Source organism: Benincasa hispida, chromosome 9 (assembly GCF_027475165.1).
Source record: "Benincasa hispida cultivar pf3 chromosome 9, pf3_genome.v1.1, whole genome shotgun sequence".
Taxonomy (NCBI): domain Eukaryota; kingdom Viridiplantae; phylum Streptophyta; class Magnoliopsida; order Cucurbitales; family Cucurbitaceae; genus Benincasa; species Benincasa hispida.
The window spans coordinates 55,912,635-55,936,507 of record NC_143486.1 but is presented as its reverse complement, the minus strand read 5'-3'; the positions used below and the strand labels follow the sequence as shown (position 1 = coordinate 55,936,507).

Below are 23,873 nucleotides of genomic sequence, written 5' to 3'. Positions count from 1 at the left end.
TTTCGCTTAGATTTGCGTTCTATGCGCCCCTTTTGCAACTCAGGTTCGTTAGGGCACGGCATGTATTTCATTCAAAAAATTTCGCTTCTTCCATAAAGAGACTTGATGTTTCCACTCACATGGGGCCATTTCAATCATTAAAAAAGAGTTCGTTGACATTTTTTTTATTTCGAGCACACCTTTTGCAACCTAAGTTCATTAAGGCATGGAATGTATTCTATTCATAAAATGATGCTTTCTCCAAAAGGGGACTCGGTGTGATAAGAAAATATGTGACACATTGATGAAAAAGTTAGAAAGTTTCTTACACAAGGTAAAGCGTTGCAACCTTCCATATTTATTATATATTTTGTGTCTTTTGAAACTTGAAAAGGTTGCAACTATTTAGTATGAATAAGAATTTTTAGCTTAGCCCTTATATATGTGAAGATATCACTTAATCTTTGCTCTTATCAATATGGCTTCTTTATGAAAACTTGAGGTTTCTACTCATATTACCCTCATAAAAAAGTTAGTAATAATTATGAAGAAGCAAGAGAAAATGAAAATTTATGACACATAAAAAAGAAAAAGAAAACAAAGATGGAATTCGAAAGTGGATAAGGTTTATGATTAATTAGGAGTAATTAAAATTGATTACGTAAATTTGGAGGCTTTGGCCAGCCAATGAAAGCGCGTCCAAGTCACGTGAGGGATGTGCAATGAACGCAACAAAAAAGGTATATCAGAAAACCGGATTCCTTATATAACCGCGCGTTCAGACCTAAACAATATTTGGAAGTAACGGATACTTTTATTATTTATAAACAATTATCATTAATTTTATGAAAAGATTCTGCTTGCTAAAATGCTTTCACACTGAGAACTAGTGCGAATATTCCACGTTTCTTCCCTTTCACATTGCTTTTAGTATTATTTTTTCCAATTTTGTCTTTTTGGAAAAAAGTGGGTAGATTGCTTTTTTTTTTATTTTTAGAATTTGATATTATATTTGATAGTATGAGATTTTATCTCAAAATTAATTAACAATAGGAAGAGTAGCTGCCTGTGTATCTTATAAGGAATATGAGTTCCTCTAATTTTTCTAATGTAGAATTCTCAACAAAGAGCTTCAAAATGAATAAATACTTTTATTAGTGACAAGACTTGAATTGCTATTACTTGATAATTGAGATATCTCTTATGTGCTTCTTAATATTCACTAACACTTATGAGAAATAATGGCGAAGCTTTATAATCAAAATTTGTAATATGACTTAGAAATAAGTGGCATATTAAAAGGTAATATATGTATAAGATATCTCAAGATGCACATATTTTTTTCCTTTTGAAAAGGTATTGTAATTAAAGTGTGGGATAGGAGAATTTCCTCATACCACGAGGTTGATAGTATGAATACTATGTCAGTTGAACTACGTTCTTGTTGGCTCAAGATGTACATATATCTATGCATCATTTGTCATTACTCACATATAATTAAATTAAAATATATTAAAAAATAAGAAAAATTATTTCAAATTCTAATACTGCTGAAAATATTTACAAAATATAACAAAATTTTGGAACTATGAATGATAGACGTTGATAAACATTGATAGACTTCTATCAGTGTGTCTATCGACATCTATCATTGATAGTTCTAAAATTTTACTATATTTTATAAATATTTTGATTATTTTTTTATATTTAAAAATATATTAAAAAAACAAAATGAACAAATAATTTTTAACATATACAAGGACAAGTGCTCCAGATATACCTAACTATTTTTATATTGGACTTTGGACTAGGGAAACGACAAGTGAGTGGGCGAAAGTAAGTATCATGGCTGTCGTCACTGACCGCCTTTAACCGGTGGGAATTGCTTTGATTTAGCAACTTTTGAAACTGACCCGTCCCTTTCCCAGTCAAGTCTCCCATTCTTCAATCCTACGTGGCACCCCAACCCTCCACCGCACTCCTTTATAAGAGAGGGAAATCATATTTTACCCAAATTCCCAAGTTCCATTTTCTTTCTGCCTTTTTCATTCATCCAAATCCAAGATCCTCTATGGGCAACTGTCTACGGCGGGACGACGCGGTGGCGCAGTGGGCCGGCGAGGACTGGGATTTTCTTGCGGCGGAGGGCCACGATGGTCAGGAAGGGCTTCTCAGAGACGGCGAGAAGAAAAAGTGTTCCGCGGCGGTGGCGTCCACAACGGCGGCGACGGTGAAGATTAAGATCACGAAGAGGCAGCTAGAGGAGCTTTTGGGAAAGGTGGATATTAAGGAAATATCCGTACAACAGGTTCTGGCTCAGTTGATCGGCGTCGGTGATCAGTTTCACGAATCACGCCATCGTCACTGGCGGCCGGTGTTGCAGTGCATACCGGAAGTTGATTGATCTGCGCCAGCGACGGCGAGGTGTTTTTCTTTCTTTTTTTTTTTTTTGTACTTGTAGTGTGGCTTTCTGTGACAGTCAGCCGGAAGTAGATGGTCAGAGTTGTAGCGGCTGCCACTGGGGAGAGGAAGTCTAGATAATTGAATTGTACATTTTGTGCAGGTTATAAATTTTTTATATTATTACACATAATAGACTTTTTGTATATTATTAAATGATTATTTTGGTTTTATACTTTGATTCCGTCCATTTTCAAAATTGAAAATTTTAGTTGTTTAATAACTTTTGAAATTAGGCCATGTTTATCAAATCTTAATGAAAATTGGTATAATTGTAATAGAATTTTATTGATAAATCAATTATGATGAACTTGAATCGCAGATGTAATTGAATTTATTTTTATCACATTTACTTAAAATTATGAATTTTATCAAATTTATTGTTACCGTTACATTTACCTTTACCTGTCAGAGTCAAGCGGTAACAGTAATTGTAAAGATGCCAAAATTAATAATTTTTCATTTGAAACAGTAACAATAATGGTAACCATATCGATCCTAACGATATGGCGTTTCTAGGTGATAGCACTCGAAAATTGCTAATTTCCCTAGCTTAATTTGGCGTCGTTAGTGGATTTTACTTGTTTATTATACTAATTTGTAGGTTTTGAGTAGCTAAAGAGTTGAATCGATAATTAGAGCGGAAGCAAGACTTAAATGATTAAAAACGAAGCTTTTTGGAGCATTAACTGTGAAGAAAGAGGGTGAAAAGACCCAAATGCCCCAGGTGTTGGCTTTTTTGCCCTTAATCTCAAATTAATTAATTAATTAATTAATCAATATTTTGATGATAACAAACTCAATTTTTAATTACTGAAAATTTTAGTATTTTAATATGTCCATAACGTAGAGCTCGGAACAACGATTCCAACACCTCTTGAATCACTCAAATCGAAGCTAAAACGAAAACGATATGACCGAAGCAAGTCTATAGAGAAAATACTGTGGTGGATGACGTGGCATGACCAGATCATTTGCATGTCGACATGTGGCAGCATATTGGTTGAATGATGGATCATTAAGAGATTAACATATGATGGATTTTTTATTTTTGGATTGATTTAAAAAATGAAATTTAAAAGAAATTTAAAAGGAAAATAAATTTAATATTATTTTTATGTTTGTATCTAACGGCTAGTTTTTTACGCATGGTATGTTTTTTTTTTTTGGATTGACTCTAAAAAGAATGAATTTAAAATGAATTAAAAGGAAAATGAATTTAATATTATTTATATTTGTGTCTAACGGCTAGTTTTTGACACATGATATGTTTTTTATTTTTTAGATTAATTTTAAAAAGAAAAGGAATTTAATATTATATTTTGTTTGTATCTAACGACTAGTTTAATTTAAAATCTCCACCATTGATTTTTCTTTTCTAAAATCTAATGGTCCAAATTAATTGTGGTTTCTAAAAATTTTTCCATCTATAAATCATCTTCCTCTCCAAATTTTACATTTCATAATCTTCCAAAACTCAAACGTTTCCATTGTTGCTCTCTCTAAGCTCCCAATTTTTTTTTTCTTTTCATCTTATTCTTGAGAGAGTGTTATTGTATTGTGAGGATAAATTTGTTGAGTGCTTAAACATGTAAATCCACTCTAGTGAGAGTTGTATTGTGTTCTTCAAACTAACATTTGTAATGGTTTGATCCTAAACCGTGGAAAGGATCGAGTTTTCTCTTGAACCCATAAAAGGAGCGGTGGTGTAATGGTTGGGCTCTAATTTGTGGAAAGAGTCGGAAAGATTTTATTCAAATTTCCAAGAGGCATTTGGGGAGTGGAGTAGGTCGAGTTTGACCAAACCACTATAAAAATTACAGTGTCTTCTTCTCTAACTCTTTCCTTTTTATTTTTGCAATTAATTTAAGCAATTTATTGTTTGTTTTAGTTTGTTCTTATTTATTTGCTAAATTTTGATAGAATTAAATTATCACATTTTTGTTATCTTATTTGTTGCATAAATTGAATTTTTCTTATTATTTATAAAAAGTGTATTAATTAGTTTAATTGGGTTAATTTAGAAAAAGTGTTTAATTAAACCCTATTTACCCCCCTCTAGGGTTGCCATATCGATCCAACAATTGGTATCAGAGCCGGTTGCTCTTCTTGAAATATTTATTTCTTGATCAACTTAATTGTTTTTGAGCTATGGCAACTTTAGGTTTTATCCCTTTTACCGATAGTCAATCTATTACAAAGTCTCATTTCTTTAATGGTACTAATTATAGTTATTGGAAAAATAGAATGAGATTTTTCTTGCTTTCTATTGATTATGATTTATGGGATATTGTTGAGGAAGGTTTTAAAATTCCAACAAAAGATGTTGATGGTGTTAGCACTATAAAACCTAAGGAAGAATGGTCAATAAATGAAAAGAAAGCATGCTCTTTAAATGCCAAAGCTATTAATTGCTTATTTTGTGCTTTGAATGAAGTTGAGTATAATAGAGTATCTATTTGCAAAACCGCTAAAGAAATATGGGATAAATTAGAAATTACTCATGAAGGAACTAGTCAAGTAAAAGAAATAAAGATTGACATGTTAATTCATCAATATGAAATATTTAAAATTGATGAAAATGAAGCTATTTCCGATATGTTTATTAGATTTACTAACATTGTCAATGCTTTAGAAGGACTTGGGAAAAAGTACTCAAATCTTGAGAAGATAAAGAAGCTATTGTGGTATTTGTCTAAACAATGGGAGCCTAAAGTCACCGCCATTCAAGAGGCAAAGGATCTCAAATCTCTCTCCATTGATGAACTCATAAGCTCGTTGTTGACGCATGAGATAAAGATCAAGAAAAACATGAAGAATGAGAAGAAAAAGAAAGAAAAGAGTATAGCTTTAAAGACAATCTCTTTAGAAGTTGACTCCCAAGATGAATATGACCTTGATGAAGATGATGTTGCCTATCTTTCACATAAGTATAAGAACTTCATTAAGAGAAAGAAGCAATTCAAGAAGCATCTCTCCAACCAAAAAGAGTCAAAAGGTGAAAAGAGCAAAAAGAATGAGATAATATGCTATGAATGCAAGAAGTCGGGTCATATTAGAACTGATTGTCCTTTTTCTCAAATCATCCAAGAAATCCAAGAAGAAAGCAATGAAAGCTACTGTCACATCCCGCCCCAGACTAACCTCTAAGCCTGAAAAAGGGCGTGACTGCAACAGTTATCAACCCTTTGGCTGACACTTACTGCCTAATAACTCTTGCGAAATAACTCTGATACCAATATATAACTCATATACAGCGGAATATCTTTAGGCCAAAATTTATTAATTTAGAAGCATAACATATTTAGAGTCATTACAACACTAGATTCACAAGTCCCACAACCTACAAACCCTAGTCCCTATATGAACAACAATAATATATGTACAATAGTAACAATAACCACCTAAATTAACGGGTTATAAATCTCTTATTCCTTTAGTGGCAGAGCAGATGCAGAGCTATCTTTAGAGGATTTGACCTCTATCTATGGGGGGAACAAAAAAAAAAACATTTGAAAACGGGGTGAGCTTACGCCCAGTGAGTGACTTAAGAAAGATAATTGATTCTATTGCAAAATCTCAATAAAGAGTTTAACTTAAATATAAGTTTCTACAGTACTTGTACTGCAGTATAAACATTTTCCAAGCATGAAACATATAAAGCTGTTTTAATTATAAAACAGTAAAATTCTTTCTCAGTTGAGGATAACCCTACTGTGGGTAAAAACAATCCCAACACCAACTACTAGTCAAGAGAGAACTCTTTTGCTCAATCTCTGACTCTACCTATGTGCACGTGGCCATACTAAGTACCGTCATACCTTAGGTACTTCTGCTCAGATACCTTCTCAAATATCCTTCAGTATCTGGTTGGTTTGGTACCTTCTCAAACGTCCTTCAGTACCAATAGATACCTTCTCAAATGTCCTTCAGTATCTAGTTGGGTGGATACCTTCTCAAATGTCCTTCGGTATCGCATTTTAAGTAAACCTAGTCATAAATGACTTTCTCTTTAAAGCATGTAAAGTATAACACATATAAAAACATGGCTTTAAAGGTACTAACGCATGCTGAGTATATTTAACACATATAAATCGCTTTTCAACAATTTCTCACACATGCATGCGTTTAAAACATAACTCATAGTTTGCTTGGAATTCACTTTGTAAAACTAGCTGGCATGAGAATAATCTTCTTTAAAACATGCTTTCTATAACACGTTGTAACCAAACATTTTAAGCAAATGTTTTAGTCAAAACGTTTTAGCCACTCACCTTGATTGCTTAGGAGCTTTTCACTCTAGTAGCTCCCTTTTCTACCTCGGGCTCCTTTTTCACCTCTAGAATCCAGATTCAATTTACAACTTATATTACTCATAGTTTTGAATCTTATTTTGAGATACTTTCTTCTAAAAACATATTATAAAATGTCTCTGGAAGCTTACCCTAAAATTTGAGCTTAGAACTCCTCGTGGTTTGGCCAGAATCATAGAATTTTCAAGACTGGCCTAAACTGATCCAATAGCCTGACCCTTCTGTCTTCTTCTCAATTTCTAGCCCGATCCCTTTGAGATTTTCTTCCAGGAGCCCTACCCTGAAAACTAGACTCTCTGAGCTTTCAGGTGGCTTTAAAATCACTCCAAACGCACAATTAAATTGGGTGAAGTCCTTGTCCCAAGTTGATGCGTCCTCTTTAGACTTCACTATCCAATGCATCCTCTATGACTAACGCATGGATTTGGCTCCAACGCAAGGTTTTCTCACTCTCCCACTCTTTTTTACGGTATTTTTGAATTTCTGATCTAAAAATGAAGTCTCTTGGCTCTATTTATAGGCATCCAAACCTTCTCCAGAGTTGACACTTGGCTGCATGGCCAAGTGTCTCCTTCTCACCCCATCAACGTAGTACTGTGATCATCGCAAGCTAAGTGTCTTCCTCCTGTGTAGCCAATGCATGAGCTTCCAATCAGATGCCACCACCTCAAATTCTTCAGGCTTAAGGCTTTCCTTCCAAGAAGACACATGGTTTTGATGATGTTCTCCTACTGATCTCAGCCCTTGTATGCGTCCAACTCTTGGATGTTCAACACATAATCCATACTCAACGCATAGCCTATCATCAATGCATAGCAAGCCAAATCACTATCATCATAATTCAACTTAGCCATCGCAAGAGCTAACCATCACCAATGCATAGGGTGACCGTCCAACCTCGACGCATGGCTCACTAGGTAGCATTGCATAGCTTGCTTAGCATGGGCACATGTTGCTAGCCACCAACGCATAGGCGTGCTGCATAGGTTGGTCGCTCGATGCATAGGCTGGTCGTTCGACACATAGGCACGCTGGCCGCTCGATGCATTGGGCGTGCTTGGCCACATGGGCTGCGCATGGCGCCTTGATGCTTGGTCGGGTGCTTCGACGCATAGGCGTGCTGCTTCGAGACATGGGCATGCGGCGTATGCTGGCCGTCGCTCGCTCACTCGACCACATGGGCTGCATGCTTGGCTGCATGGCAGGGCACTCAACGCATGGGTGTGGTCGCTCGACAGTGCGCTCAATGCATGGGCTTGGCCGCTCGGCAGTGCGCTCAATGCATGGGCATCTGGCCTGCTGCTCGATGCATGGCAGGGGTGCTGGCCGAGGCTGCTCGACTCATAGGCTGCCTTCCAACACATCACCTCCATCTTTCTTCCTTTAGCCGCATGCCATCCCCTACTACTCTTCCAACGCATCAACACCAAAATTTATACTTAGCCAATTTCCAAATTTTCCCAAAAGTTAAACTTCCAAATTTCCTATTTTCTTCAAATCTCCACTTTTTCCTCTACCATTCCACATTAGTTTCCACATCAACCTACTCATCACACTAGTCTTAGTAAGGAACATACTCAAGTAGAGAAATTAGGATTCGGGGTTCACATTTACCTCCCCCTTATAAAAATTTCGTCCTCGAAACTTCGTTACAAGTCTGTAAATTAAACAACTGTGAATACTTATTTCTGATTTGCTCTTCGGCTTTCCATGTTGCTTCTTCCGTGCTATGGTTTCGCCATAGTACCTTCACCAATGGGATTGTATTATTCCTTAAAACCTGTTCTTTTCTGTCAAGAATCTCCACTGGTTCCTCTTCATAAGACTAATTCTATTTCAATTGTACCGGTTGCTCAGGCAACACATGGGTAGGATCTGACACATACTTTCTAAGCATTGCCACATGAAACACATCATAAATACGAGATAATTCTGAAGGTAAATCCAATCGATATGCCATTGGGCCAACTCTTTCTATTATCTCGTAAGGTCCAATATATCTTGGGCTTAATTTCCTTTTCCTACCGAACCTGAGTATTCCTTTCCATGGAGACCGTTTTGGACGACTCCTCCAGGAGAATCAAGCGATCTTGGTACCATTGGAAAGCTTTGTGAGTCTAGTTTTTGAAGCCGAGCCACTGGAAGGAAGTCTCGTTGGAAGAAGGCCGAAGAAGGAAGGAAGTGGCAAAGGGTTTCGTTTTTGGGCGATTCCGGGCCATCGATGAAGAATTTAAGATCCAGGCCGAACGACATGAAATTTTAAGCTGAAAAATTAAGGTAATATTTTATCACCATTATAAGTAAGTTGTTAGAAGGAACTTTTGCAGAATAAGGTATGGGGTTTGAGTTACATATTTTGGAAGTTAAACCTAGAAATTGTTGAACAAGCAGGTAGCTACGCAATTTAGGGCCATAGAGGAAGATTTAAAGCCTTAAATCAAATCACGAATATTTTTATTCTGAAATTTTGAGGTAACATTGTTACCACATTTCTGAGCATGTTTGAAAAAGGAATTTTCTTAAAATGAGTTATGGATTTCGAGTTATTGACATTAAAATCTGAATCTGAAATTTGTTGGACGAATAGTGAATTACTTGCTAAATGTGAGTTTGACACCCCATAAATCCTACTAAGTATTGGATGTGGCCATTAGAAAGGAGGCGACTGATGACTGAAAAATTAGATGTCAATTACTCGACAACTAAAATCCGGTGAAACACGATATGCGATGCATGTTCTTAAAGTATGCGTTGATGATCATGCGTCAGAATGACTATGCGTTAACGAATGTATGCGATGACCATGCGTTCCTGTCACAAGTTTTCTTACGCTCATGCCAAGTATAACGCGAATGCAAGTTTCTCAGGTGATCCGAGGTCGAACTCAAGGACTTGTAACTAGATGAATGCGGTAATATGCATGTGGCGGTTAAATAAAAGAATGGATGGTAGGTTTCTATACTAACCCTACTCCTACTCCTAAGTAACAGACAACGCAATGAGAATATGAAAGAGAGGTGGAGACACGACAACTTTTGACATGAAACAAATGAATGGGAAAATAGATAAAATGTGGAGATGTCTTCATTGCAACTCTTAAGAGTGACCGCTAGGGCAATCTCAGTCAATGCAAGCCATGCGATCATGCTACACACACTAACAACCTAGATCTAGTACGTATGCGGTGTGTATGTATAAATGTCCAGATGACCGCATACAACCACCATATCCTACTTCTTGGATGTAGCCATTGTCCTCTCTGTAGGGTGCATACGCTGTGTAATAACAAACGGAGCTTATTCCTAAGTCCCCATTCTTGCTTATGCAAACCTAATCTAGCCCTCTCGAGCATCGATTCTAACCTAGCTCTCTCGAGTCTTAAGTTCTTTCTTTAGACTCTTTCCCAAGCAGCTCTAAAGGTGTGATGGAAGCATACATAAGACAAGGTAACAACACAAACTTGGCTGACGCAAGATTATTCCTATCTATAGTGAACAATGACTTCCATTGCTTAACGTGACCAACCACTTACCCTCTCGGACAGTTGGTTGTTGCTGACTTTACTCATAGACAAGCATTGCGTTAGCCTATAGACAGGTATTGCTACAGCTTCACATCAAGCAAATAAGATTTTCTCACATGCTCACACAATGTATACCTCTCGGTGGGTTGCTACATGCTTCATATACATAATCCACATGACTAAGTATGCAATACTCAAGCAATCTCACTAAGTGATGCAATGAAAGTTAAGGATGCTAAGGAAAGAAGATGGAGAAGGAATCGCAAGAAACACATAAATGCATTGAAAACATAATATATTAATTCCTTAATCACAAAATATAATACAATACAATATGAGAAAAGAATAGAAAATGAAATGACCGGCTAGAAGCAATGTCTTGCTTCCAGCGAATGTGCGTCAAGGCTACCGGCGGTGCCATGGAAGGGCGATGGAGTGATAACTTGTAGAAATACAAGTTATTTATGCTGTTTTATTCAGATATTGCGGCCAAAAGAGAGGAAATATGCGTCGATTATATGAAAATTAGCTAAGAAATACAATAATTATAAATTATCGCAAATAAACCCACTGACCCCATCAAGATGGTAAAAGAGGATATTTCTATTCTGTTTTGTAGGAAATCAAGTCATCGCTTGCGATCAAGGCTAAAAGAGAAACTGAATAACGCATCTCCGTCGCATTGCGCTCGTCAATCAACAATGAAGAGATGATCAACGCAATGACAGTGCAATGCGACAGTTGATCCAGAGCTGAACTTCAACCGCATACGGTAATAAAAACAACACCGCATGCGGACACACAATCGAAAGATGAAAATGAGCAATGCAAATGCGGAGGATTGCGACACGTGTACAACTAATCGTTGTGCATATTCGACGGACTGATTGCATAACAGAAGGAATATTTATTCCACCATTTTTGGAATTTTCATAACAATAAAATGGGGACCACAAGTCAGAGAGTCAAAGCTCTCAGCCTAAATACCTTCACAGAACTCACTGAAGATATACTTGATCGGGAGAATTGATACTAGGCTATTGAGAGAGAGGCTGATTTGAGTGCTGATCGGAGAGAATCCGGGAAGAAAAGAGACAAGGTCGAGAGGTGAGTCTCAGCGCAATTCTGTCAAATCCCCGCCGTGAAGCTCTGTGCTTAGATCCTTTATATCGGTTGAGCAAGCCTGAGAGGGAAGCTCATCCTTCCATTCACTCCATTGACGCCGGCAAGCAAAATCTCCATTCCAGATCTGTGCCAAGACGTTGGCGCTCATTTGTATTTGTTTCTAACTCTCATTCATCAATTGTATTTCATTTTCTTAATCTCTTCATTCACAATCATGTATCAGGCGCTAAATAGTATTATTGAATGTCTTGATCATTGTCATTTCTACTTTTCTATCTACTTCCGTTCCTCCATTAATCGTTTTCTCCATGAAGTTTTCTTAATCCCTTGGTCATTAATATGAATTAAACAAGTAACTTAATCTATGCTAAAGAGATAAATGTGTTTAGCTAAGGCATGCTAGACGGCATCTTCACCTGTGAGAGCAGAAGTGAATATACCATTCTGATCTGTTGAGAAAAGGTTAGAAGAATGCATTAACTAAAGTGAGAAGTACTTCCAGAGATGGAAGCAACCTTGCGTTCATTACGTTCATCCCTGTTTCACCACAGAGATGTGGGAAACGCGACCGATCATCGAGAGGTAGTACGCCAAAGGAAAGCGGAACCGTGCTTATATCATTAACTCAATTAAGGAACTTGCGATGTTTATATTAATTATCCTTTCTCTTTCTGCTTCGCACATAAGCCTTGCCACCGCATAACACGATCTTTGTATAATCTTCACAGACAGTCTCAACCTCAATATCTTGTATCATGTAACCTGTATCTTGTATCATCATAGCTTAGGTTTATTTTATTGCACTTTACTTTTACCACAATTTACCTTATTATCGCATTTTTATCGCTTAACTTTATTGCATTTTAAATACTTGTACACACAACCTTTTTATAAATTGAAAACCCCCGGTCGCATATATCGCAAATGTAACGCAATAACCTAAAACAGTCCCTATGTTCGACCTCAGATCACACCGAGAAACTTGCGGTGGAATTATACTTGGTTCCAATGCAAGGAAACTTGTGACAACGCACAACATACAACAAGAGCATTCATTAATAATGCATATCTAGAAGTAGTATCACATGGAGTAAATAAATTCATCATTCATCCATGCATTGTATGATATAAGATTAGAATACATTGTATGTTGTCAAGTTTATGGCAATAGAAGATACATCTATGTCTTTACAAGTTACAAGTTTATGGCACCGTTGTCGGGGACTGATTAACAGTTCATCGTTTGAGTATGTTTGTGGTGTTTTGTCGGACAGATCTCGTTGTACTGGCTGTTCAATGCGGAGAGCAGCTTGATAGTTTATGAGTACTGGTACTGAACCAGAATTCGAAGCTGACCCTGAGATCGAGCGTACCTTTCGCGCATGGGCACGTCACACTAGAAGAAATTCGGGCTTTAATGTCGATTTTAAGCCGACATTAAAGGGCTTTAAAAGTATTTCCCAGGGGAACCAGTAAATACGGTGCTCATTTTTCCAATTATGAAGAGGGCCTCTTTACAAAAAAATACGTCGTCTGGTCACGATGCCTAAGTACACGATCTAATAGATCGAAAATGAAAAATTATTAGATTCGAAACAAAGAAAAAATACTCGATTTACAACTGACATTATAGATAGTGTTATTAAAGCCCTTTAATATTGGTTGTCTTTAATGTCAGTTTTAAACCGACATTAAAAGGCTTCAATAACACCAATAACACAGCCTTCAATGTCGGTTGCAACCGACATTAAATGTCTTTAGTGATTAAAGCCTGTCGGTTGCAACCAACATTAAATCCTTTTTTTTTATTATTCTTAATCGACATTGAAGCTCGAATCTATCCGTTTTTATCAATTATTGTTCGTTTTTTAAAGTTCCCTTGCCAAATCCATTTTTTGGGTAAACAGTATAACATGACACATCATCATCGAATGCTATGGCTATGACATATTATTCATGCATGGATTGTAAATCTATTACATTTAATTCGTAAATCCTGCTATAAAATTATATTTAAAAGGCATACAATAATTTACGCCTTGAAAACACAAATTACAAATAATACAAAGATTATGATTTTACAAGGGCAACATAATTTTTCGTGTAGGTTTCATTAGCCAAAGCTTTATCAGCTATGAGTTTCTTGTAACTAGAGCTCAAACCACCCTACACCAGAATTCATTAAGAAAATGATGGTTATCTGTGTCTCTCAAGGACCCTCTCAGTTCCACATCAGAACCTTGTAAAAGAAACTACAACGTGATTCTAATCAAAACAGATGAGTTAAGAAAGAAGCTTTATAAGACTACCACCTTGAGCACCCCACAAAAGGTTGAAAGAGGGCAATAAATTAGGGTGGCTCTTTGCCTTGAAATATACGACCCTGCCAAAAGAAAAAAGCATATGATAAGGAAATTCTCAAAGATAGAAACTATTTATCACGTATACTTTATGTTTATGGTACCTAAACAAGCCTCCCTTTCAGCGAGTTGGACATTGTATTCGTCAACCGTGTAGCCATCTTTTGATCTTCTTGAGGTTTGAAATAATAGAAAATGGTTTAACAGCAATAAACACATATGTTTACGTACAAATGCACTTAAATATGTCATGATATGAAAATGTAAGGAATAAAAAAACATCCCTACGCTTGTTTACAAGCAATTATTCTTTTACAGGAATCAAGAATACTTTCATTAGATCAAGGAAACCGTCTTCCATTATTCCCTTTCTTAGAGAATCAGCACTAGTTATTCAACTGACTTGGCAAGTGTACTACCACCACATTCCAAGTTTAAGTATGTAACTTACAATAGTTAGATTTTCTCAAAATAAACCCTAAATGCTAACTAACCTCGATGCTATCCTTTCCAAACCAAGAGCACAAGAAAAAATCTTCTTTCCTCTCACCAAAGTGGTAGGTGTAAAGAATGATGTAGCAGTCTCCACTATAAAATTATACGTGGTAATTTCCTAAGGAGCTCTAAGATTTGGGGGAAATACTCTGAAGCATACATCTGAGAAGAAAGAAAGGTTGAATACCGTCAGATAGCCAGTTGAGAAGTTTACTAATGTGACTGCAATCATTAGAACTTTCTCGAGGAGAAGAGAGCAAAGCTTGTGATAAGAATAAGTTACTTCATTTAAGAGAGTTTTTCCAAACTTATAAGAATAATGATTGTCACCAAATAAGTAAAATAGTGTTTCAGGATGGGTTATAACACTGTGTAAGAGCATATAAGAATTCCCTTTATTAACATTATTATTTGTTGGGGCCGTATGTACCATCTAAGAGAAACTACCTGTAATTCAGAACGTTCATTGTCAGTTCCTTGAATGACTAAATGGTCAACTGCTGGGTCAATGACTCGATTCCAAGGTTTCATAGTAAGAATTCTAGCAAACAATGCATAAAGATCTTCCCTAGCACCCAATTTCTTATTGTTTTCCTTTATTGCTTCAGCATCAGAAAATATTAAAGCCTAACAGTAAAGGAGAGAAATAACCAGATGGCAAGTGAAGACAGAGACATGCTAGCAACAAGAATACATTGAGACCAAACTTCAATGAATTAAGAAGGAAATACCTTCCAAAGGGCAGCATAGTTAAATCTTATGTTGAAGTCGAGATCTTTATACATCCCATGGTCCAAAAGTACCAACTATGGCTTCCTCTTGCCTATGTGCCGACAGAACAAGAATTCACAAATCAACATTAACATTCTTTTATCTCATAAAGAATAGGCAAGGCTACAGATTGATATCTCAAGAAGTTATCTATAGGTTTTTTAACAAATAAATTGATCATTTAGTAAGAGCTCACCAAAGATGCTCCTTCTATTAGAAGGTAAGGGATGGACAAGCAAGTTTGTAGCACAAGGGTCACAGTGCACAAATTCATGCTTATATATCATCTCAGCAAATGCATGACTAACCTGTATAATAAGTTCGAGGTAATTTTATTAGCAAGTGACGTAAAACTTATATCATTGATTCATAATATGGTCAAGCAAGCAATTTAAAAAGATTTTAAAATAACATCTGAAGAATACATCTTCAGAAGGAAATCTACCTGATTTAGAATGAGAAGACTAACATGCGACCTAGCATTAAAGCATAATGGTAAGAGCAATTTGGAACAATCAAATTTTCAGGGGCTTAAATTCATGACCAGAAGCTAGCAAATAGGACATTGAAAATCCCATAGTTTCTTAAGTATAAATTTAATTGTTGTAAGTCAGCAATTAAACAACTTGGGGAAAAAAGGAGGAAAGTTCATTGACATCCATGTGAAAACTGAAGAATCGTGAGAGAGAATTTCTCATGATATAAAAAGAGTACATATAATCAAAGAAAAAAGAGTGTAGGAGAAGGGGCATACAACTGAAAGGAGTGTAGGAGACAGAGAGGAAAACCTACCTTTTGCAAACTTTCACTAACCTCATCAACCAACCACCTAAATCAAAACAAAAAAACATTCTTCATCGTAAGAGATCATATATCATCAAAAGTCTATGGAACAATATTATTGTTGTAGAACATTTTTCAAGATAGAGCGGAACTTTTCTTCATTCAGAGTATATAGATGCATGATTTATATGGGTTTTATATGGACAGAATGCATTCATCAACAAACCCTTAACAAGGTCATAAGATGTTCTAGAACATTACCTATAATCAACAGAAGGAAAAAGTCGATATAGGTGTTCACAATTAATGCAACACTAGCATGATCTACAGCTGCAGTATCAGTCATATGAGTGTGCTACACCTGAATATAAAGGGACCATAGGTAAATAGAATTGACCCTCAAAAGTCAAATCAATATAAATACATGTGAATTCAAGTTCAAATTTATTGAGTACAACAAGACCTTCACAGCAACTTTTTGCCCATCATGGGTATGAGCAACATGCACTTGTGCAAAGGAAGCACTGGCTATTGGATCAGGATTAAATTCAGAAAAGATCTGCACATGAAAAGGCTTGCTTCATGAGACAAATGTCGTTTACAATAAAATAAACAAAAATGGAAAGAAAGCAAAGCACTATACCAATCTATAATAATGTGAAAGCAAAGCACTCTAATCTGAAAATGGGACCTTCAAAAAACAGCAAAAATGGTAGAATAAATACTCCAAAACCCAACAATGAAGAAAATGATATTGCTTCTTCAAATGCCACCAAAAAAGGTTAAAACAGAAAATAGAACAAGCAAATGGACAGGAAAAGACATAAGATCAGAGTATACACAACAAGACATTTGCATAAACACCTATTTCCCCTTCTGTGTTTACATATATCCAAAGAGTTAACTAAGAATGGTTCTAATATAAAAACATATAAGCCAACAAAATGTGAGTCAGATAAGAGCAAGTTTGAATTGAAAAACTAGCAGAGGAATTTAGTAAACAACAGTAGAAATAACAGAAGATACAAACTGAGTGACAGTTGAAAAACAAAGCCGTAAAGTTCGAAATTCTTGTAATGTTTGATCCTGTAAGCATATCATTTTGTTTCAACTAAGTATAATAGATATTCTATCGCTGAAATTCTCGGCACTTACATATTATACAATGCATGTATAAGAACCATTCAATGGAGAGATTAGCTTAGAGACTCTGAAACAACACAATTAGTATAATCCTAAAGTTATTGTCCCTTTCACGTACTACCAAACTTCTCCTAAACTGTAACTTTCTGCAAAGACAAATTAACAGCTAAAGCAGGGCCTTCATAAAGTGCAATAAGAAAGATATACAAGAACGTCCCAAAAGTTTTGATTATCCACCACATCATTACCAAGATTTGAACTATGGAAAACTATGGCCAACAAGATCAAGACTATATAGGAAAAAGTTAAATGTTTTGAACACCCCTTAGAAAAAGAACATGGGCACAAAACAATCTTGTACTACAGATTGATACAGTTCTAATTAAATGTATGTTATTTATAAAAGTAATAATGAATCAAGTTCAAATGTTTTGGATGACAAGAGTTGTAACCCAATAGAGTAAACAACAAGGTCTGCAAGCACGTGAAGAAAATCCATAAAGAAAAACCAAAAAGTAAACTTTTTCACCCTCAATGACGTAGCAGAATCTTTGAAGTCATTTTAACCAAATATCACCTACTCTATAATAAAAAAAAATATCATGAAAGTGTTACACAAAGTTAAAATTTTACTTTCCATTCTCTCAATAGCCAAACAAGCTAAAAATATGAAGACTGAAGAATAAAGCTATACACAAAAACAAACTTGTGAATTAACACGTATATCATAAGTTGTTGTAAGGCACATTCAAGCATTTTAAGGGAGAAAAATAACAAACAATATCTAGAGAATTATATCCATTGACTCCTAAAATGATTGAACATAACAACAAATACAAAAGCACATGTAACTAAAAGGACACTAGGAATTAATGCCATCAGTTATACATGAAACATATCTAGATACAAGTATTTATAAGATCATTTTTTTACCACTCAATCCTTACATGAACCTCTCCCAAAACCACAAAAGAATGTATACTTTCCCCTCCAATAAGCAAACATACCAAGTAGCTTATCAATATTACACAACACAAATAATAATAAGTAAACAACTATCAAAGCCAAAAACTAGCATTGATAGCATCAGAAACAAGTGATGTGTGCCCTAAATATTTTAACACCCCAATCTCAGCACCTTTGAATTGATTCAATATAAGTTGTGTTAATATAAGAAATTTATAAATAACGAAAGAGATGAACTCAACCCATAAATTTTCAAATTGATTTTTATTATCTTAGCATCCTCAAGAATCTAAAATTTGACCAGGGCCTTACATCAGTTAACCATTGTAAAAAATCTAGTTTATCACAACAATGATACTCAACATAATTTTGACAAACAAAAATAAAATAATGACATTCGATAGAGCTAAACTAAAGCCATAATACAACCATTGAAGCTAAACGGCTAACCAACTTCTTAGTTAAGTCAGATGGTAAAATAAATCTTCTATTCATCCACGACACATTAATTAGATTGGATGTTTGAAAAGATTCTCTTTTTATGGTTTATTGTGTAGCTTTCAATAAAAAAAATTTTTGGTTTATTATGTGAAGGAAAGAGAGATGTCAATCATCAAGACCTGATATTGCTGGGGTTAGAATACCATCCCCAATAATCATTGAAGTGCCCATCAGAACCAACAACAATATAAGAGTTTTCAAGGATGATCTCTTCTCCAGAGTCTCTTTGATATGTAAGGCCCTTTCCAACTCTGGCGTGGGTAGTTTAAGCTTAAAACTTGAGATATGTTCATCAGTTGGCTCGAATCACATACAAGTAGCTTATCATATGTTCGTCAGGATGTTGAGAAGGGTTGAGAGAATTCCCCACATACAAGCTCGGATCACATAATAAAAATCCAAAGTATGCCAAAACATAAGCATAAGAATATGAAAGAGGAAAGGAGGAAATTAGTATTCAAAATCTAAAACTCACATGATCCAATGGCGACAAAAATGAATAATGCAAGAAGAATAGGGCCAACAGGGTAGTCCTTTCCCTTCTTTGTAGTAGTCTCAGGCACAACCCCTCTTCAAAATGTTCTTCTTGAACTTTTCCACCTTCCTATCCTCAAGATGAGTGATGTCGTCTACAAAACCCATCAATCAAATCAAATAAAATCATAAATCGAAAAATTTGCAACACCAACAACATGATCCAAGAGATTGAAAAGAACTGCTTGATCAAAAGTTAAACTACAAGCTTTACAAGTCCAAAAAAAATATGAAATAATCACTAGTTTATCATTAGTTGAGGCTTATAAAACAAGCAAAAAAAAGGAGGCATTTTATTGTGAAAAAAAGGGAGAACAGTTAGTTAGAGATACAATAGAGCCCTTATTCTTCTTCCAAACAGCTACCTAATAAAATAACGTTTCAACTTAAAATCTGATTAAAAAAAGAAAAAAGAAAAGGGAGTTTTATAGTTAGACGGAATAACCTGGATTCCGTTGGGCAAGTTCTTCGCCGTGAGAACTTGGAGTTGTGACTCCGTCTTCGGAATCGGTCTCGGCTCAAAGGAAAAAGTAAAGGGAGTTTTATAGTTAGACGGTCTGGTGACCTCAAACCTCCTCGCTCTGCCGACTAAACACACTGCCATTTTCGAATTCTGTAACTCGATCTTTATCTTCTCCATAATGGATGGTCTGGTGTCCTCTAAGAGGGAGTCGGGGAAAGACCAAATGAAGAAGAATCGTGAGTAGGAGTATTGGACTGACGAGGCCATTGAAACGCAGCACCGGCGATGAAGGATTGAAGCCCGTGAAGTGGAAAATGGAATCTCAGGGACGGTGGTGGCAGAGAAAAAGACGATGAGAGAGAGAGGAGTTAGGATGAGAAAGAGGAGACGAAAATCGATCGTGGTTAGGGTTTATGAGGATGGAAGGAAGTGTTTACGGTTTATAAGTGGGAAATGAAAAAAATCAAGAGGGGGGTTTGTTTTTTTTTTAAAAAAATCGGATCTTTAATGTCGGTTTTAAACCAATATTAAAGGTATACCTACAATGTCGGTTAAAAACCGACATTAAAGATCTGCTTTTTTTTAAAAAAAAACAAAACCGACATTATACATCCAATTTCACTTTTTCCAACCGACATTAAAGTCTAAAATTCTTGTAGAGTCAGAATAGAGCAAGGCGAAAGAAAGCAACTAGTATGGCAGATAATAGCGATAATGTGGCTCTCGCTGGAAATCAAGGGGCGGTGCAACCAGCGCAAGACCCAATGTTCCTTGTCGCTGATCGTAACATTCCTATGAGGAACTATACGGCGCCCAACCTGTACGATTTTTCGCCTGGGATTTCAAGACCAACAATTGAGGAGAACGCAAGGTTCAAAATAAAGTCGATCATGCTAAAAATGATCCAGAACGTAGGGCAATTTGGGGGTCTGCAAGGTGAAGACACACATGCCCACCTGACCAGTTTTATCGAAATGTGCAGCAACTTCTCATTACCTAGCGTTATCCCTGAGGGTATTAGACTTTACTTGTTCCCTTATACCTTGAGGGACGAAGCCAAGAGGTGGGCTTACCCACTGAAGCCAAACGAGATTACATCACGGGATCAGCTGGTTGGGCGATTCATTAAGAAGTTCTTTGCACCAACCGTCAACGCAAGGCGACGAAAGGATGTGCTGAACTTTGAGCAAATGAACAATGAGACCCTGAGCACCGCCTAGGTGCGATTTCAAAGATTGGTGAAAAACTGCTCGCATATCGGGATACCCGATGGCGTCCTGATGGAGACATTTTACAATGGCTTGAACAGATCGACGCAGGCTGTTGCTGACACCTCTGCGGCAAGAGGTTTGATGGACAAGACGTATACCGAGGCCAAGGTCATCCTTGACCGCATATTGCAGAACATGGATGACTAGATTGATGATCTTTATGGAGGCAGAGGCTCTGAAAGAAGAAAGAATGACACTGCCATTGTCCCTGCGGAGACAATGACCACACTGGCCGCTCAGATGGCCGCAATGACCTCAATTCTCCAATCGATGGCAATCAATCAAGGAGCCATCCCCTAACAATCAGCGTAATCCGCTGCGCCGGCTCAAGTGGCTGCAATAATTTGCGTTAATTGTGGAAGGGCTCATGTAGCAGAAATGTGCCCATCGAATATCCAGCAGGTATACACCATAAAAAACAACCCCTTCAGCAACACCAACAATCCGGATTGGAGAAACCATCCTAACTTCGGTTGGGGAAGGAATCCTAACCAGGGGGGCCAAGCAACCATCAAAATGGTAGTCGAGGGAATCCTCCTTTTCACCATAATTCGAATCAGGGGCAACCAAGGCAATCGCATAATCAATAACCCTTATCTTCAAACACCTCTGGAAGCTCATTGGAGGCCCTGCTAATACAGTATATGGATAAAAATGATGTAGTGGTGTAGGCGCAGGCGTCTTCAATTTGAAACTTAGAGATTCAAGTGGGCCAGTTGGCATCTGATCTGAGAAATAGAGCACCAGGAACGTTCCCCAGCAACTCTGAAGCCCCGGGATATAATGGAAAGGAGCAATGTCCCTAGGACATTGGTCAGGCAAGCAGGACCGCCTGTAGAGGTGTGGATTGCGCTCATTCAAGGAAACGCATATTCCGGTCCATATCTCACATCTATGTTTAATTGCTATCTTATTGAATTCCTGAATTTTGTCTTTACTACTTCATTTAATTCGTTTCATGACTTTATGAATTTATTCTTCATTTATTTTCCTTGCATTTATTTCTGTACTGTCTTTAATTCCTTTAACATTTCTGTCATTAATGCGTTACTCTTTAAATGGTGAATGAATGAGAAATAAGAAGAAATTTATTACCACAAGTCATATCAACTTGCGTTGAAAAAAAAAACAAAAAAAAAACAAATTTTCATACAAAACTCCAATGTCAGCGCAAGGGAAAAAAATAATACCAACCTGATAAGAGTTATTTATGAAAGGGGCCTGCTCATAGTTGGATGTTCGCATGACACCCATGGGAGCAAGCCAAAACGAAGGTAGTTTTCCAAGAACAACGAAATATGAAAATTGAAAAGAAAAGAAAAGAAAAAGGAATAAAAGAAAAATAAAAGAATGCAAGAGACAACTCCTCTGAATATCATGAGTTAAAGTTGAGATTGGCACACAACCATAGTTGGATGTTCACATGACACCCGTGGGAACAAGCCAAAACGAAGGGTGTAACCATGACCAACAATCTCTAAATAAATGACGCAAGATTTGACCACCGCATATAGACACATCAAGTTGTTTTGACAAAGAAGAGGTAAACATTCTATTTTAAAAACTAGAAAAGTATTTTTGAGCAGAAATTTGTTATATAGAAGAATAAAGTAGGGCTTTGTTAGGAATTAACAAGGATAGGAGGAAATTATGTTGTCAAGAAATGTGCCTAAGTATAACATTCGAAGCAACCAATCGACACAAAAATATAGGATAGGAATTGAGCATTATTGCCTTAGTAGAAGATATGCTTGAGGACAAGCATATATCTAAATTTGGGGGTGTGATAACTTGTAGAAATACAAGTTATTTATGCTGCCTTATTCAAATATTGCGGCCAAAAGAGAGAAAATATGTGTCGATTGTATGAAAATTAGCTAAGAAATACAATAATTATAAATTATCGCAAATACACCCATTGACACCATCAAGATGGTAGAAGAGGATATTTCTATTCTGTTTTGCAGGAAATCAAGTCACCGCTTGTGATCAAAGCTCAAAGAGAAATTGAATAACGAACCTCCATCGCATTGCACCCGTCAATCAATAATGAAGAGATGATCAACGCAATGACGACGCAATGCGACAGTCGATCCAGAGCTGAACTTCAACCGCATGCGGTAATATAAACAACACCGCATGCGGACACACAATCAAAAGATGCAAATGAGCAACGAAAATGCGGAGGATTGTGACACATGTACAGTTAACCGTTGTGCATATTCGACGGACTGATTGCATAACAGAAGGAATATTTATTCCACCATTTTCGAAATTTCCATAACAATAAAGTGGAGACCACAAGTAAGAGAGTCAAAGCTCTCAGCCTATAAATACCTTCACAGAACTCACTGAAGATATACTTGATATGGGAGAATTGATACTAGGCTATTGAGAGAGAGGCTGATCTGAGTGCTGATCGGAAAGAATCTGGGAAGAAAAGAGATAAGACCAAGAGGTGAGTCTCAGCGCAATTCTGCCAAATCCCCACTGTGAAGTGCTGTGCTTAGATCCCTTCTACCGGTCGAGTAAGCCTGAGAGAGAAGCTCATCCTTCCGTTCACTCCATCGACTCTGGCAAGCAAAATCTCCATTCCAGATCTATACCAAGACGTTGATGCTCATTTGTATTTGTTTTTAACTCTCATTCATCAATTGTATTTCATTTTCTTAATCTCTTCATTCACAATCATGTATCAGGTGCTAAATAGTATTATTGAATGTCTTGATCATTGTCATTTCCACTTTTCTATCTACTTCCGTTCCTCCATTCATCATTTTCTCCATGAAGTTTTCTTAATCCCTTAGTGATTAATATGAATTAAACAAGTAACTTAATCTGTGCTAAAGAGATAAATGTGTTTGGTTAAGGCATGCTAGACGACATCTTCACTTATGAGAGCAGAAGTGAAGATGCCATTCTGATCTGTTGAGAGAAGGTTAGAAGAATGCGTTAACTAAAGTGAGAAGTACTTCCAGAGATGGAAGCAACCTTGCATTCATTACGTTCATCCCTGTTTCACCACAGAGATGTGGGAAACACGACCGATCACCGAGAGGTGTACGCCAAAGGAAAGCGGAACCGTGCTTATATCATTAACGCAATTAAGGAACTTGCGATGTTTATATTAATTATCCTTTCTCTTTCTGCTTCACACATAAGCCTTGCCACCGCATAACACGATCT

At 36.6% G+C, this 23,873-nt stretch overlaps 1 protein-coding gene and 1 long non-coding RNA gene across 2 annotated transcripts; both read left to right on the top strand.

The window, feature by feature from the left end:
* The first annotated feature begins 1,989 nt into the window (after positions 1 to 1,989).
* On the top strand, positions 1,990 to 2,595 carry LOC120084782 (uncharacterized). Its single transcript, XM_039040603.2, has one exon. The coding sequence runs from the start codon at positions 2,051 to 2,053 to the stop codon at positions 2,381 to 2,383; it is 333 nt and encodes a 110-aa protein (XP_038896531.1). The 5' UTR covers positions 1,990 to 2,050; the 3' UTR covers positions 2,384 to 2,595.
* Positions 2,596 to 3,032: 437 nt separating this feature from the next.
* LOC150033935 (uncharacterized) lies at positions 3,033 to 4,256 on the top strand. The gene is made up of 2 exons (XR_016531676.1): positions 3,033 to 3,166; positions 3,290 to 4,256. It is a non-coding gene; the product is annotated as an uncharacterized LOC150033935 (long non-coding RNA).
* Positions 4,257 to 23,873: the final 19,617 nt, after the last annotated feature.